Below are 18,067 nucleotides of genomic sequence, written 5' to 3' on the forward strand. Positions count from 1 at the left end.
TGAATTGCACATTGCTTGTAAATCTACATGTTTTACCTGAAAGGACTGTGAGGACACTGGCTTGGTAATCATGCATGTGAAGTAAGTTTCACCCTCAAAACCCAGCTTCTTGGCTCTACCACCTGCTATCAGTGATTGTTTTGTGTTTTCCTTTCATAGGGGAGGAGGAGCCTAGAAAGAACTGAGGAAGCAACAAAAGCATTCACGCCATCCAAGCATATAGCACAAACATGCAAAGGAAAATGCAGGAACGCCTGTTTATTAGCCATCTGCCACTTCACCAATGCCAGGAAATTCCGGGCTGCCAATTTTTATAATGTAGATAATTCACATGATTGTGTTGGAAACTTGCAGCTATGAAGAGCTGGTAGAACATTTGAAAATTAGTGTTCTTGCGTTCTACCGTGAGACAGAAAGCCCAACGAATTCTTCAAACTTCCACCCCTTTCAGGAATCTCAGAGAACCACACTATGTTTGTACGTGTGCATGGGCGAGGAAGGAGAGGCATGTGCTGATATTGAAAAGAATTTTTTGTTTGCTTTTAACTCCTACCTATCATGTGACATTTTATATGTAGAATCTTTCTAAATCCTCAACTACTCAGCTAAACTTTTCTGGCCAGTTAAGAAGAGTGATGGCGTAACTGGTTAATTTGTTTCTTTTAGGGAAACTGAAATAGATTTTTCTTATTATCTCCCTCATGCCAAAATTTATGAAAATCATTTACACACCTAATGACATGTAAACTGAATTACTTCTTTCAACTATTTACTCTAGAAGCAAATGGACAATTTATGAAGAATTTCGTGGGTATCACCTATTTTACACTACAGATTTTTTTAAATCTACATTCAATTTATAAAATGCCTCATTTTTCTCATTAAGTAAATAGACCTACAGTGAAAAAGTAAATAAAGAAAAATTTAAGTATAGAACCTTCCTTTTCCTGGTGGTGCAAGTGTGGAGTGCATGCAATTTTACATAATAATAAAGAGCATTTGAGAACAATAAATTAAACATACATCTAGCTTTGGCTTCCCCACATCTGTGACTTGAGTGAGACACTTCCTTTCTCTTCAACTTATTCCTCTTCCATCATCTCTACAAAACAGAGAATATGTCAATCTGATCCTTACAGTGGTTACAAGAATATATACAACATACATTCATGGACTCAACATGTATATTCACAGAAGGAGGAGATTAAGTCAGTGAGAATACCTAGGAAAGGTTTCCTGTAAGTGTTATCCTTGATCTTGGCCTGAAGGATGGGTGGAGAACAGGATATGGACAGCCCACTAAGAGAAGCGCGGAAAGGATTTCCAGGTTAAGAGAAACACAGCCACCTATTTCTTCTACCTCTTACCTCCCCCACTTAACCTTGATACATAAGCAGCCTCACCTAGGAATGTTTTAGAAAAGCAGATTCTTTAGTCTCTTCCCAGACCTCAGGACTCAATCCCCGGGGTGGGGGCAAGTGCTCCTGTCTCTGTTTTAACAAGACCTGTAGCAAATTCTGATGCGTGCTTGAGTTTGGGAGCCCCTGCTGTGGCTTTGCTTGCTCCTACCTCCTGTCTTCCATGGCCACTAGTTCCCTTCATCTGGCTAATGCTGTCATTTTTACAAGCCTAAACTTCATTTCCTCCAGAAAGTCTTGCTTAACTCGTGCAGGACTCTCATCCCACTCCCAGTCCCAGGTTAGGGACTCTGGCTCTGTGCCCTACTTTTCTTACTGAGACACCAGCTCACTTTATCATCCTCCCTGATAATCTGCCAGCTCTATAAAGGCATGGACTGTGTCTGCTGGCTCACATCTCTTCATCCCCAGTGCCTTGCACACAGTAGGGCACTTCACTAACATTGCTGAATTAATAAATAAATCAAAGAATTAACTTGTGAAACAAAGGTATAAAGTATAAGGGAATATGATAGGTATACAGTTAATAGATGCATTTGAAGTACGAGCTGTAGAAATGCAACTGAATTTAGTTCGTCTTTGAGAAGAGCTTCATGAATGAATTTGGATTTTGCACTGAAAATTTTCACTAACACTTCTAAACATATCACCGTCCCACAACACTCACCTAAGAAGGTGCTACTTGCTAACTTTTTACTCTCATTCTTTTTTTTTTTTTTAATCCATGACCAGATTTTTCCACTTCAGGTTTTTCAATCAATATGGCTCATAAACACTGGCAGATAAAACAGCCTCTTAGTTCAGGAAGGCAGAAAGAGAGAGAAGCCTACAGCTAAGATTTGTAGATGAATACTGGAAAGCTGTCTAGTTCATCGTAAGAAAGAGCCTCGGGCAGAGTCATAACACCTGGCTTCCAACTCTGACTTCCTTCCTTCTGATAGTTAAATATATTCTCTGTTCTGGGTCTTGTGCTTGGACCTGAGCCTTGCACAGTGACCAAGACACACACACAGGCCCTCCCTCACCAGACCCAAAGGTCTGCTTCTTTACTACGGGCTATAGACTCCCACAGGCCACTGAACCTCTTGGGGCTCAGTTTCTCAACTGCAAAGAGTGGGGGTTAATTACAAGAAGACCACTGAAGTCCCCTCAGACTCTAAAATTATATGACTAAGAACAACACAATTACTCTTGTTAAAAAGAAAAACACAGGCCCATTAGATCTTCATATTTATTTGGTTGAATTTTGTTTTTTAACACTCTCCTAAGGCAGTTAACTAAAGTCATCCTTCTCAAGTCCTGCTCAACCCAGATTCAGAGAGCTGAAAACCAGACCAAGGGCAGATATAGACCAAGGAGCCTTGCCAGAAGCAGCAAAGCTGAGCGCCCATCTGTGCAGAGCCAGCTCTAACGAGAGGGAGAGTCCTTGACGGTAGAGAAACCTGCTGAGGTCCTGACTAGATCAACTCAGTATCTTTAGCGGCTAAATTAGCTTTGAGAAGATATTCAACGACCCCTCCAGCCCTAAAGATACAGGACTCTACTTCCTCATTCCAACGCTTCTCCCAATACCACCGAGCAATGAACTCAATTCTGACCTAGAGAGATTGTCAGATCCCAAAGAGTAAGGGCACAGTCCCCCAAGAGAGCCCCTTACCCGCCTACCTCAGATGCCAGTTGCAAGTCTAGGTTGTCAACTGTGCTTCTGAACAACTGGCTATACTTCAGGACTTTCCAGGATCCCCTCCTTGAATTCAATTAATTTGCTAGAGCAGCTCACAAAACTCAGAGAAACATTTTACTTACTAGGTTACTGTTTTATTATAAAAGGATACAACCCACATACAGCCGATGGGAGGGATGCACACGGCAAGGTGTGAATAAAGGGTGCAGAACTTCCATGTTCTCTGCGCATACTGCTCCCCACACACCCCCATGCATTCAACAATCCAGAAGTCCATCAAGTTTTTCTGTTCAAAGTTTAATGTGCTTAATCTGCAGCCCTCCCCCCAACCTCTTCTCCTTCCCAGAGGCGATGGGTGGGGCTGAAGGTTCCAACCCTCTAATCACATGGTCTGTCAGGTGACCAGCACCATCCTGAGGCTATCTACTGGCATCACCCTAAGTCACCTCATTAGCATACCCTTGAAAGGAGGTCCTTATGGACAGGACGCTCCTATCATGTAGGAAATTCAAGGGTTTGAGGGGATAGGTGCCAGGCACTGAAGACAAAGACTAAATATATTTCTTATTATACCACACTCATCATAAGGTACTACTTCAACACAACATTAACCAGTAAGCAATGAGATGAACACAAAGTATGGCAATAGATAATAATTACATGAAATGCTAGAGGAAAACTGTCAAAATGTGTATCTATTGTCAAAATGTGTATCTATACCTATAGATCATCTGGTTAGAGATAAACCAACTGGTGTATCTTCCAAATGGCTTCCAAAAAGAAAAGTGTCACATTCTACTATCATAAAAATAATGGTTTCTTTCCTTTTTTCTTTCTCTCCTTTCCTGCTTATCTTTGGTAGCTAATGGCTCAGCCCCACGTAGCTCCTGTGTCCCAAAAGAATTCCCTGCCAAGCCTACTGGTCTCCATTCATCCTCTCCTTACGCAACCCACCTCAGATACCAGCTTTGCAGCTAGAGGGGAGAGGGGATGGCTCAAGCAATGGCAGAAGTCCTGAAAAGAAAATTCTGGAGCAGTTAGGGACTTTGTCCCACATGACATCCATGACGTACAGGTTAGGGACAAATGGTGATGATATATTTTTTTAGCACTTACTTTGTGGCAAACGCCTCACTGTGCAATCACGTTTTATCTCACATGGTAGTCCCAACACCCCATGAGGCAACTGCGCCATATTTTCTCCATAACACCGATGAGGAAAGTAGTTTAATGACTTTTTTCCCTCTGTACAAAAGGTACTTTATTTAGTGGTTGGAATGAAGTTACACACAGGAGTGTGCAAACAAAATGGGGGGAAGGAGAGTCGGATAGAGCGGGAGCTGTTGTGAATTCTGCTCTGAGGAAACGCGAGAAGGCAAGAATCTTGGGGTATGTGAAGGGGCAATGGAAAACCAGTTCCTCTGAGTTCAACAAGTGTGGCAAAAGGATCCTCAAGGTGAGATGACTGGGCACAAGAACTCAGTTTCCCTGCAGTACCTACCCCCTATCCAACCCTCTCTTCCCAAAAAGTCCCCTGGGAAGTTCTGTTTCATTTCTCCCTTACAAAGAGAGCTGTGTCAATAATTGGCAGAGGAAAGCAAAGGAGACATTTGTCCCAGCTCCTCCAAGCTTCCATTATAATAAGCATCCAACCACAAAGCCACCTAGAGTAAACAAAACGGCAGCTTTTCCCACACATCTGTATTAGATTCCACACTAAATATCAAAGTATCGCATCCTTTCATGAAGTGCCACTCATGTGAGGCAGTATTTTCTCCATAGGCTATTTTACTGTTTTGAGCAGTTGTTCATTTGGCTGCCCACAGGCCTCAACAGATGAGTCATGGAAGAGGAAATGCAGGACCATAATCCCTTATCTGAAAACCTGGAGGTCAGCTGTGCCTCGAAATTTAGACTTTGTGATTCTAGAAAAGTAATGCAAGGCATTTAGCACACATTATGTAACACTCAGAAATCAAACTCATCAATATTACTGCAGCAAAACTTAGCAATATTCAAACTAAGTGAGACAAATATATACCACAGAATACTGTGTTGGTTCAGGTTAGGCTTTACCACCAATGGAATTTTTGCAAAAAACCTCAAAAAAACGTTGGTTTTCAGACCTTTTTGGATTTCAGAATTGTCCATAAAGGACTACAGACATGCAAATGGTTCAAATACTAGGAAAAAATAATCAACCCTACTAGTAACCAAAGACATGCAAATTAAGACAACCAAAACACCAATTTTGGTCTTACAAATTAGCAAATACGTTTTTCATAGAATATGCCAAAGGTGTAAAAAATAAGTCCTTCAACCACCACTGTGAGAACAGAAACCGGAACAACCTTCCTTCAGGTCACCCATATCAGTGTCGTTGGTGGTCTCAAAAACATGAATACCTCTGACCCTAAAACTGCCTTTTCAGGAAGCTCTTTTCTATGGAAGTCATCAGCATCCACACAAAGCATTACACACAGATGTGCACTGAAAATGAGTTTTCAGACTCATTTGAAAATAATTAGCAACAACTGAAATCTCCTAAAATGGAGACACAATGAGGTACAATACAGTGAATCCATACAGTAGAATATTGTGCAGCCATTTTTTGAGTATGTAGGGAAATGGAGAACCCTTCATTACAACATTAGGTGAAAAATGCAGAATACAAAATTATATTTGCATTACGATCCTATTCAAGTAAAAAATGGAGAGTGAGAAGACCAGAATGAAATAGTCTAACTGTGGCGAGTGCCATGGAGAGTAAGATCAAGGGTGATTCTCTCCCCTTTCCCCCAGACTTTAAATCTTTAGGGGACTTCTCCAAAAATACCAAGAGCACTGTTCTATAGCTGAGGGGAAATGGGAAAAGAAGGCTTGGCTACTTAACTCCCAGTCAATGGCAGAATATTCATGAATCTGAGGTGTCACTCTGGGTTTTCATAAAGTTACAATGAGCGTCTCATTGCAAAACCATCACCACTTCCAGAATGAAAACTTTATAGCATGTGTGGTCTACATTTATTAGATAATTTGGTTGACAAGTCCAGCATCATGGGCAATTTGGAGAAGCAACACAGAAAAAAAGATACACAGGATAAATATATATGCCACTTTGCCATTTGCCGAAGCCTTCAGAGACCTTTGATCCTCACTAGCAGCCGGTAAGGCAGATAAACCTAAGAGCTGACACACACCCATTTTACAGGTAAGAAAAGAGAGGCAGAGAGAGTCACGCTCCTGAAAGTAGCAGGGGCTCTTGTTGACTTTTGACTTCAAGTCCAGGCTCTGACTTTGAGCTTGGTACTCTATACTATGTCTTGCCATTACCCTATGACTTAGTGATTCTTTATAAATATCTTAGAAGAAAAATTAATTTTATTTCTAGAATTATTTCTTTAAATTTTTTATTTTTAAAATCCTCACTCAAAAGAAAAACAAAATAATTTAGTAATAATAACAGACTTCAGAATTGAACAGATCTAATTCAAGGTCAAAATCCATCGTATGCATGTAAGTGACTTTTTCAAGTTAACTTCTCAGCTACTCAATGTTCTCATCTATACACACAGGAATAAATTACATAGCTGACAGGGTATTGCAAGAATCAAATTATCTGAGTGCTTAGACCACAGCCCGCCACAAAACAGGTATAACAAACATTGCATTCCTCCCTCCGAAAAGAGTCAAGTATCTACAGTGAACTAACTTTAAATTCCAACCTTGGTCCTTGTTAGTCACACCAGACTCATTATTCTACCTGCTATCAGCAACCCACCAAATCTTCACCAGTTACTAAAGTTAAGTGCCCTAAAATAATTAGGATCCACTCAACATAATCATTTCGATCAATGACAATTTGGTTAATCACTTTTTGTAAATTTTAGGTAATTTCTCTTTTGTCCCAATATGTAATCAAACTTCAACATCAGAGCCAAACAATTCTTTAAAAAATAGCACTGAAATTTTTTGTTTCTCTCACCTGGATCTTTGGCCTCTCTCATTCAAATTCAATGACAGGTGACCCCCTTATCCATGGGGGATACATTCTAAGACCTCAGTGGATGCCTCAAACCGTGGATAGTACTGAACCCTATTTTACGTAAAATATGTACCTACGATAAAGCTTAATTTATAAGTAAGTCACAGTAAGAGGTTAACAATAAGAAATAATAAAGCAGTTTTAACAATATACTCAATAACAGTTGTGGAATGTGGTCTCTCTCAAAATATCTACAGTATTGTACTCACCCTTCTTCTGAGGATGTGAGGTGATAAAATGCCTATTGATGAGATGAAGTGAGGTGAAAGATATAAGCATCATGACACTGCCTGAGGCTACTTCTGACTTTCTGATCACGCATCAAAAGGACCATCACCTCCGCAGGGCGGTTGACTAAGGATAATGGAGGAACTGTACTAAACTCCCAAATCATTTGCTTGATTAATTTCTTTGGGGGGTGGAGAGGAAAGAAGAGAAGAAATGACAGGAACTTCTCAAATTTTTCACTTCCTCTTTAAATTAAATTTGGGCATGCAAGCCCAAGCCCAAGCTCCAAGGGATGTTTTCTCAAAACATCTGAGAAATGACAGTGTAATATGTGGATGTACAGCTGGGTAGCTACCTGGCCAAAAGGAGAACCCAGATTTAATAAACCTTATCTTTAGCAACTAAATGAGGAGTAAGGAGGCTGAATGGAAGCCACAGAGCCCAAGGAGTGCTCCTCATTTCACCAGCCCTTGGGCCTTTTCTGCTCAGTGCTTCCTAGAAGGCTGTGCCAGTGCCTGGTAGAGAAACCAATAAGCCCAAGGGATCAGTAACCAGAGAATTTAAGGACGTAAAGAAGCCAAGATGTGGAAAATCATCCCCTCTGGTGCTTGTGGTATATAGTTTCAAAGCTGCTACTAAGAGACAGAAGTTTAATGAGATTCATCTACTAGACAAGAAGAAAAAGAGAAATTGCCACTACTCACTGTGAAGTTATCTGTCCCTCTCTCTGCTTCCCAACTTCTGATAACCATATGCTTACAATTTTATGGTGTCCTAAACATCCTATCTTAGAATCTCAGCAAGACTGCCGAGGATGATTTCTGTTCTATTTTCTCCCTGGAGAGCAGGGGTAAAATGGAAAAAGAATGAACTTTGGCATCAAGCCGTTTGGGTTATCAAAGACACACACACACACACACACACACGCACGCACGCACACACACACGCACACACACACACACACACACACACACACACACACACACACACACACACGGTTCTGCTTCTCTGATTGAATGCTGACTAATATATTAGCTATGTAATGTTGGGCCAATTGTTTAACTTCTCTGGGCCCCAGTTGCCTCACTGGATATAAGAACTTTATTGAGTTAAAAGAAATAGGTGTGAAAATGCATATGAAGCGTCCAGCTCCAAGTTTGGCACACAGCAGGCCCTCAGCATTACCTCCCATCTCTTTCTCCCTACTTTCCTAAAACGTACCCTACAAACATCAATGCTGTCTTAGATTCAAGGAGAATGAGAGGTTGGCTAGTCAGGACATCTTCTCTTCATGCAGGCCTCAAGTCACACGGGCACATGTATCTTCTGTACCCTTTTCCTCTTTAGATACCTCATTCTTAAATATTAACTTTCATCAAAAAACTTACAGTGCAATTAGAGGAGAGCTTTCTTCACCACACCCCAGTCCTGAGAGCTAGGTGTTGCTCAGAGATCCATGGAAATACAAACTTACTCTAGGGATGGATTTCTCCTGCTAATGTGCATAATGTGCTGAAATTTTAACAATTTTACACCCAGGTTAATTAATTAACTTTAAAAATTCTCAGGTCTTCAAATTCTAGAACAACTGACTAGTACTCTTAAGTACTGTCTACAAATTTGGGTCCAAGTTGAACCTGATTATGCACCTACCTATCTCAGCAATGAAACGTGGGGAAAACTGTATCTCCCAACCAGTAATATATCTCACTAGCTCCGTTTCCCCCAGGGTGGGTGGCTGAAGAAAATAGGGATCTACTAATAAAGACTCAGGAGACGTATTACCCATCCATGCCCTTCCTCACATGTTCTGTTTTCTATGAAAAAGTGAAGGCCAACATGAGAAGCCAGTTTAAAAGCTCTAAGCAACTGGAATCTTCTCAGAAATGAAGAGCAGTGTATGTGTTTTTATGGAGGAGACGATCATGGTTGGAAGGCTTCCAGTTCTTTGTTATTTAGATCTGAAGAGGAGCAGCTCAAGCTTGGAGGAGCTTGCTGACGTAAGATTCCAGGCTGTGGTAACCCCAATTGGCCAAGAAGGTATACGTTTATTATTTTATTTTAACTACTGCTATAAAGCAGCAATTAAGAGGGGGAATGGTGGCAACGTGTCCCTGGTGTCTATAGTTATAAAAACCAGAATGTGAGACAGGACTTCCATAAAAGTTACACCTCTTAGTTTTCATTAAAAACTCCTGCTCCAAGTTCGTCACTGGGGACAATACTTAATCATCTCTGCTTTGACCACACAAGGTTCCTTTTGCGGTGACAGGAATCGACTCAAAGAAGAAAAAAAATTGTAAGTTTACAAATGCGCCTTCCCATTTTCCAAGCCTGATTTGTCCAGGATATGGGAAGAAATCTGAAATCTCCGACCTATCACAAGTATCCAACAACCACTAAAATAAATGAAAACTTCGAAAGAAATGGAACTCCCTAGGGTTTTAAGATACATATTTTTTAAAAGGACAGGGCAGAAGTGTGAGGAGGAGGGGGCCCGCGTGGGGAGGGCAGGGACCGGGTAGGGAGGCGGCGACAGCGCACCCAGTCCCGTGTCACGATCTTCCGCTTGCGGGGCCTTTGAGGACAAGGGCGGCAAGAAAGGGGTCCTCGGGGATCCGAGGCGCTCCGCCCCGGCAGGAAGCGCACCGGGGAAAAGCAACACCGGCCCGGTCACTACACGCCGGAGAGCTCAGAGGTCGGGGCCGCGGGTAACAGGTCCTCAGAGGGGCCGGCGAAGACCCGCGCAGGTTGAAAGGGAGGGTCAGGAGCCGTCGCCACGCGCGGCGCCCGGACCGGGCCACCCCCCGACAGCCAGATGTTCAGCGCCCGGATCCCGCGGTTGTGCCAGGACAAGGGCAGCTCGGGGCGCGGCGGGGCTGCCCTCCGGGTCCCTCGCCTCCTGCGCGCCCAGGCCCCGGCGGGGCACTCACCCGGCGCCACCAGGGGCGAACTCACGGCGCCTCCCACGAAGACAGCAGCGGCGAGGACGGCGGACCCCGGGAGTCTCAGCAGAGCCATCGCCGGGTTCCTTCGCCCTCCTCCCCCGGGGCGCCTCGTCCTGGGCTCCCGCAGGCAGTGCGGCTCGGGCGCCCGCGGGCGGACCAAGTAGCTGGGCTTGGCCGCGGCGCGCGAAACCCCGCCCTGCCTTGGACCCTCCTCTCCGGCCCCACCCACCTCGGGTTGGCCCTGCCTCTGCCCGCCAAACCCCGGGCTCCGCCTCCCGCGCCCTGGCCCTGCTTCTCCCCGCAGCGCCAGCTTCCTTTCTAGATCCGGCCGCCTCTTCAACGGCCCGGATAACACCACGTCCCCTCCCTCCTTCCCCGCCCCCAAGCTCCGGTCACGCCCCCGCCCTCTGGGCCACTCCCACCACGGCCTGGCCCCGCCTCTTCTCGCCGGGGCCGCTGCTCTCCCAGCCCTGCTGGCCCGCAGCCGACAGGATTGCGCGGGAGCCGGAGGCTGGGGCCGGGTGGCCTCAGCTCGTCCTCCTGGGCGCTGGGACAAGGCAGGAGTAGGAAGAGGAAGAGGGGAACCGGTCAGGAAGCTCTGGACAGGCAGACGCGGCCGTCGTTGGGCCGGGCACAGTTCTTTTTCTCTGTTGTCATCCGTATCCAGCTGGCTTCCCCTAGATGACTGGTCTGGAAAGGGGAGCTGCGGTGGACGTCAACTCCCACTGTTTGAAAATTGAGGCGAAAAGACAAATCATTTAAATCTCTTCCTATGTTTGCTTCCATTTAAGCTGCTCCTATTGGGGAAAAAAATCTACGGCATAAACCTCCAGGAACAAACTGCTTTTTTAAAAAGATTGTGTGGCCACACTGCACCTTGCAAATACTTCTACGAGGTAGTTCTTCAAGTGTCTAGGCACTTATTTCCTCCTTATGTCATCACATCAGCTCTGTGAGGTTAGTACCTCCATCTCACAGGCCAGGGAGTAAAGCCATGATGGGCAGGCCACCGTTGGAAATTGGCATGAGCTCATCTTCCCTGTGTTTGTTCACCCTTGTGCCTTGAGCACCTGGCCCAAGGACAGCACACACTAAGTAAGGGGTCAGAATTGGCTTTTGAAGTTGAATCATCACAAGCACTGCCTAGACTCAAAGCCTTTCTCTGAGTAGCTCCATCTTTAGCACACTTTAGAGATTCCTTCATAAACAGAGTGGTCAGACTCTGAGCAAATGTTCAAGAACATCAACAACAGAAGGGGGGCTGGAATTTCACAGAATGGGGCTCTTGTTGGTCTGTCAGCCTCCAATTTTCAAAGGAGGCTATTCGTCCTCCCATTGCATCCTCTGTACAGTCTACTCGACTCTTAAAAGCATTTGCACTGATGTGAGAATTCCCAGTGACAGAGCTCAGGCCACTACAGATGGCTGGGACTAAAAGATGAAGGCTCTACCCTTTGAAGCCCAAGGAGGGCACACTGTGTGTCCTGTGTGCAGCTGTCAGACACATCCTGCAGGCTGGCTGGTGAAGCAATTTTATACCAACATAACTGGCTCCAGAGACAGAAGTCCATGTGGGTTTCTAACTTTAAAAAAAAGAAAAGGAGAGACTCCTGGGCCTAGAAATTAAACTGTAAATTATAAGTTGTAGCCAGAGCCAGCAACATAGCTGGCAGAGCACAGTGTGAAATGAAAATGCAGGGCCTGTTGTTCAAAAAGTATTAAGAATTTCAAGATGACAATAGCAGAGCACTTAATCAATCAGGGGCCCTGTGTACAGGGCACACACCCATAAAGCCAGTACTGGTTTAGGAATTTAGAATGTAGCAAAATTCTGGAACCAAAATATCTATTCGAAATGTAAAATATAATTGAAAAAATGAATACTGTTCGATTTTTGTCACAGAATAATGTTTCTTTTCTCACAGGTTGAATTTACTATTTAAAAAGACAGGACCATTTTTAGCAATATATTTGAGTTGGATATCTACTATGGCTCTCCAGAAATAAAAATACAATCCAATAATTAAAGCTGAAGGAAACCATAATAGTCATCTACCAAGCCCCATACCTTACAGATGAGAGGTAGTTAAATGACTTGCCTGGTGTCTCATACCTAGTATCAGCCAAGGTTGGAAACTAAGTCTGGGATGTTTCCCTTTCCAGACTTTTCTTTAACACTTAGCTGCTTGACTCTATAAATATCTTACCATCAGATAAACCCATTTACATTCATTTGCACATCATGTTAAAGGAAGGGAAGGAGGGAGGGAGGGAGGAAAGGAAGAAAGGAAAGAAAGAAAATCAAGCTTAAATACTTTTCCAACTCCTTACTGCTACAGATTTGTTTACACAATTTAAAAAGCCCCACATACACATATCTAAAAGCTATTGCTTATTGTTTTATTTTAAATACACGTAAAATTATATACTAAATAATTAAAATAATATAAAAATAATATGAAATCAATAGACCAGGAGAGAATAATATAAAAATAATAATATAAAATAAAGTTTTAAAATTATACATTAAACAAATATATTGAAGACTCCAGTGTGACAGCAGTTCTCACCTGTATTAGGAAAGTGGTGTCTTACTTCTTCTGAGGAAATAAAAATTAATATCACAGACTAAGTCATCTTCCTATTTCTTTCAGAGATAAAATAGTTCTAACAATAGCTCTCATTTATTCAGCCTTTATTTAGATTTAGCCCGATTCTGTGGTGAGCCCTTTTCCTTTTCCTGTGTTCCTTCATCAGAGCCTCACAATTTTATGTTTTGGGAAGTATTGTTACTAATTCTTATTTCAAAGCTGAGGAAACTAGGATTTGAGGGAAGAAAGCATTTGCCCAAGTCAACAGCTGCTCTGTGGTACTGCCAGGACTCAAATCCAGGATCTACTCACTACAAGTCGGTACTTGAATTTCTGCTTATACTGTTCTGCCTCTGAAATGCAGAATACTAGCCAATCAGCAATGTGTCTCCAATATAAATAAAGTCTTATTCTGTCTTGCATGCTTAACCTAGCATTTTTTAACTCTGTATCAACGATTGCTTATGTGTTTTTCTTCAAGGATGATTTGTCTATTTATGGGTTATAAATAAGAGTTAGTAGAAATCAAATTCACAAACTTTCACATTGTATATGTGCTATCTTTTCTGCATTTTGCAATGTGTTTTGTTTTGTTTTCCAGTTTCTCTGTAAGAGTTCGGTTAATCATTCTCCTTAGAAGAAACCTTTCCTGTTTTCCTCAGTGCTGCTAAGGTGGTAATTTTCATCACCATCACTGAAATGCGTAAGACTCAGTTGGCTGGTATTTACTCTAATTAATGTCGAAAATACTTCCACAGAAGGTCTCTGTAGAATTTCTTCTTTCTGTGATTTAGATATAGTCATCATTCCTTTTGAGAGGTATATCCAGGAGAAAGACTTTCAGTTCTTTAAAACAAATATGTTTGCAAAGGAATAAAAATTGTATTTTATAAAACCTAGAGTTATTCTGATCTGACAAGAATGTGTTTTGGTCCTAGTACTGGGCTGAGGGGAGGGGTTTGGAGGGGAGAGTCACTGCCCATTTAATAAAAGATCCTGATCTTGCTTTCAGGAACTTTTAAACCTACCTGAGAGAAAGGAAACAACAGCAGAGACAAATGGATATGCTCAGAGGCCCAGGGTCAGGGGCTGAGGCCTTGCCAGTGGCACTCTGTGACTTTCAGCAGCCCCCTTTGGTAAGTCTTCTTACTCATAAAATTTAGAGGTATGAAAAGATGATTTCTAAAGGTTCCCATCCAGCCCCTAAGATTCTACACTATAATGAGTAATCAAATGACAGGGTACATGGTGCCAAAGTCAGGCTAGATTGGAGGGTTTCTCAACATTATCAGCATGTGGGCCAGAGAATTATTTGCTGGGTGGCTGCTTGTGCATTGTAGAAGTTAAACAGCATCCTTGGCCTCTACCAACTAAATGGCAGTAGCACTGTCCCTGCCAGCTGTGACAACCAGAAATCTCTCCAGATATTACCAAATGTCTCCTGGAGGACAAAATGGTCACTGGTTGAGAACCACTGGACTAGAGCAATTCCTAGAAGACCCAAAGGATTGCAACTGGAGATGGAGCAAGGCTTCAAGAAGATGCAGTTTGGGCCCAGTCTTGAAGGAAGCACAGGGATTAATGAAGAGGTGAGGGGAGTGTATGAGCCTATGTGCAGGGACGGATTGCATGGAGTAGGCTGCACTGAGATGAGTATGCGTGAGTAAGAAGAGAGAGAATGAGCTGGCAATAACTTTGGGTCACATCTGAGCATAATAGTCAATAAAAGAACTGAGAACTTCAAATGCCCAGGAACTCTTATAAGTTATGATAAATGATTCTATCACCAAAACAGATTGTCTTAGGAATGGTGAGAACAATTTCCATTATTCAGTTAGGTACTTTTTCATCATAAATCAGGAAGCTGAAAATAGAGAAGTCCTTAATTGTGCCAACATGTTCAGTATATGTCAGAGGACTCTGATCATTAGGTCAGCAATGGTGCCCATAGTCTCCACCTCATTCCCTGGACCCGCATGTTGGGTTTTATTTCATGGGCATGCATTCTCCTGAAAATTGCATGTAAGTGACTCAGACCATCTGCTGTACTGCCTTAAAAGCAGGTGGATATACATTGATATAGTTCTTCTCAGTAAAGATTAAAAGAGAATTATCAAGGAACTGCATGCCTCGGGCCCAGTAAAACCCACAAATGCACATTTCAAACTCTATGAGGCATAATTGTCTGTCTTAGGCAAGCTTCCTTTTGATTACAATCAACAGAAACTTAAAGATTAGCTCAATAAACAGTAAGTTTATTATAAGCATAAAGTGCTCTCCTGGACATGAAAAGAACCAGGCTTCAAGCCCTCAGGCAAATCAGGACTGGTAACAGCACATAGTAAATGGAGGAAGCCAGTGCCTCTCTCCAGCTCTCTGTGTGGCCACAGTGTTCTCACTCTACCTCTTAGCAAATATATGCTTCCTCTCTTCACTCTCTGTCTCTCTCCTACCTCTGTCTTTGTCTCGCTCTACCATCTTCTGCTTATTTATCTTGACCAGGGCCTCCCATAGCTGCCTCACACAGACCCTGCTCAGTATGACCTCCACAGATTATCTGTGATCAGTTTGCCATGGCTCAAGAGATCACAGGGCTGCCCAGCCACGGATTCTGAACCTATAGATAGGTTCCATATAGGGAAGTATTGTGGCAGTCAATAGGCAAGAGTTTCTGGAAGATAGAAATCATTGTCAGTGGCATATATACAGAATATCTAGTAAAATAAGGACTGAGAAGTTATTCAGCAAGTCAGGCAACATAGAGGTTACTGAGGACCCTGGAAAAGGATATTAAGGAAAGTGACAGAGGGGGAAGACAGCAGGTACTGGCTGAAGAAGTGAAAATAGTCATAGGAAGTTTTTTTTCCAGAAGCTTGGTTGAGAGAAAAGAGAGGAATAGTAGAGGGCACCTTGGGTGTCAAAAGAAGGCTTTTCCAGAATGAAATTAATTTTATGGGACAACCGGAAAATACACAGAAAGGAAGATGTGAAGATGGGGATAACTAATGCAATGAGGTTCAGAGGAGCCCCCTGAAGGGATCAAGGGCATAGGAATTGTTGGTCTTGAACAAAAGGCAGTTTCATGCTCTGAAACTGAAGGGAAAAGGCAAAAGAAAGGCACAAATGTGAATATATTTGCAGGTGTGAAATAGAAAGGTGAGGAGGTTCATGTTAATTGAAGCAAAGCCATCCTCTGACAATGAAAAAGATGGAAATGATGTAAGGTTTTGAGACCATGGATAGAACCATCAGTACTGGTGTCTGGGCTGTGTACTGCACAAGAGCACCATGCGTTAGCTCATCCCAGAACATGAAGGCAAGAGTTTCTGGCTGCCTCGTCAAGTTTTAGAAAGGCAGAGGAGAGCCTCCTCCTGCACATGAGCCCACACTGCACGCAAGGCTGTCCACACACTTGGCAGAGTCCACACATACACTCTCTTTGGTGCTTACACACACACACACACACACACACACACACACACACACACACAACTGTCAATCATGCTCTGAGCATCCCCTGAGGTTTTCTCCCTTGCCTACAGAAGCCTGACTCATGCTGACTAGACCCCAATCCTGCTTCTCTTTCCCTGGGTTGGGGTGTAGAGATAGCACAGAATGTGCTGCCTGCTGACACCATGAGGACCCACAGCTGGGGGACGGGTTGCAGGTTGTACATATTCGGGCACATGTCTGCATGCAGCCAGGGATACTCCCCTTGGGACTCTGGAAATTTCATATTCCCTCTCCCCAAGGCAGAGCTCTCCAGAATTACAACGTGGGAATCAACTCCCTGGAGGAAGAGGCACTTTTTGCTAATTCTCAGAGACTCTGAGAGTGGTAAAGGTTTGCGTGGTCACTGAAGGGAACTGGAAGTAGCCCTGTATGTGCATTGCTGGGCATCACTGTGGACACAGCTAGGGCTGTATTTCTCATTTTTGCCATGAATGTTTCATGGGCCAATCTGCTCAGCTGAATGATGCTCTGTAACTGTGCCTAGCAGCCCAGGGGGAAGCATGAGGAAGGCAGTTTCAGAGATGCACCTAGGTTTAGAGTTTTTTCAGGAAGAGGCCTGACATCTTAGAGATTTTACAAGGCATTTAGCAGTTTTGGAGGAGGAGGAGTTAAGGTGATAAGTGTCAGTGTCAGTCGGTTAGGCCATGGAAGGGCTGATGTACAGGGTGAACTTGACAGGTCTGGTGGTGCAACAGTCAGGGCAGTGGGATGGAGGGTTTGAAAGAGTTGCCAGATGGAAGGACCCTTTCTCAGTGCGGTCCAGATGTTGCCAATTTCTTTGGAACCCTGAGAATCCCATATGGGCCGTTGCGTTGCCAAGACTCTGGCAAAAATACAGATTCTCCTTTTCTTCTTTTCAGCACTACCAAAATGTTAGTCTGCTTGACCAGCTTTTTAGTACTTGTCACCATGACATCTTTTTTTTGCAGGGGATGATCTTTGCTCCTGATTCTGGGATCATTGTGGACCACCACACCCCATATAGCTCCCAACTCCATGATGCCCAGGGTCCTTTTTATGTTAAGAGTTTTCTTAAAATGGATGCATAGAATCAGAAAGATAAGAAAAAGTGGAACACAAATATGTTACAAAGTTTACAGAACTTTATAAAGTGTTTGCATAGCTTAAGCTGGACTATAGCCATAGGAGTTATATGAGTTAGTTCTGTGATTATTTCTATGTGATCCTACATGTTATTTCTCCTAAAGAAATGTAATACAAGCCACATATGTAGTTTTACATTTCCTAGAAGCCACATTTAGAAAAAAAAAGAACAGGTGAAATCAATTGTAATAATACATTTCATTGAAACTAATGTATCCAAAATACTGTCATTTCAACATGTAATCAGAAATTTAAATTGCTAATCAAGTTTGTAACATTCTTTTTACTGTACTATGTCTTCAAAATCTGGTGGGTATAGCACATCTCGATTTGGACTCATCACATTTCAAGTGCTTCCCTAGCCACTGAGAGCACGTAGGCCTGGGCCATAGTCCCCAAGTCCTTTGTGAGGTGGTGACTGGAGAACCTCATGGATATCCACCCTCTGCTCTTACTCCTGAGAATTGCACTTATCCAGATTCCTCCGTCTCTCTGACCCTGTGGGAAGCCTTGAGGACCTTTGCCTCCTGGGATGC

The 18,067-nt window shown here is 43.1% G+C and overlaps 1 protein-coding gene across 2 annotated transcripts in view; it reads right to left on the reverse strand.

Moving 5' to 3' along the window:
- The window catches only part of RELL1 (RELT like 1), a 59,121-nt gene extending 48,597 nt beyond the window's left edge, over positions 1-10,524 (reverse strand). The window contains exon 1 of one of the 2 annotated variants that reach the window (XM_036908452.2): positions 10,309-10,524. In XM_036908452.2, the coding sequence (XP_036764347.1) occupies positions 10,309-10,396 (88 nt within the window). In that variant the 5' untranslated portion in view covers positions 10,397-10,524. Of the gene's footprint in view, positions 1-1,023; positions 1,048-10,308 lie in introns of those variants that run through there. The other variant, XM_057502148.1, reaches the window with a different exon arrangement.
- Positions 10,525-18,067: the final 7,543 nt, after the last annotated feature.

This window comes from Manis pentadactyla, chromosome 5 (assembly GCF_030020395.1).
Source record: "Manis pentadactyla isolate mManPen7 chromosome 5, mManPen7.hap1, whole genome shotgun sequence".
NCBI classification, from domain to species: Eukaryota; Metazoa; Chordata; class Mammalia; order Pholidota; family Manidae; genus Manis; species Manis pentadactyla.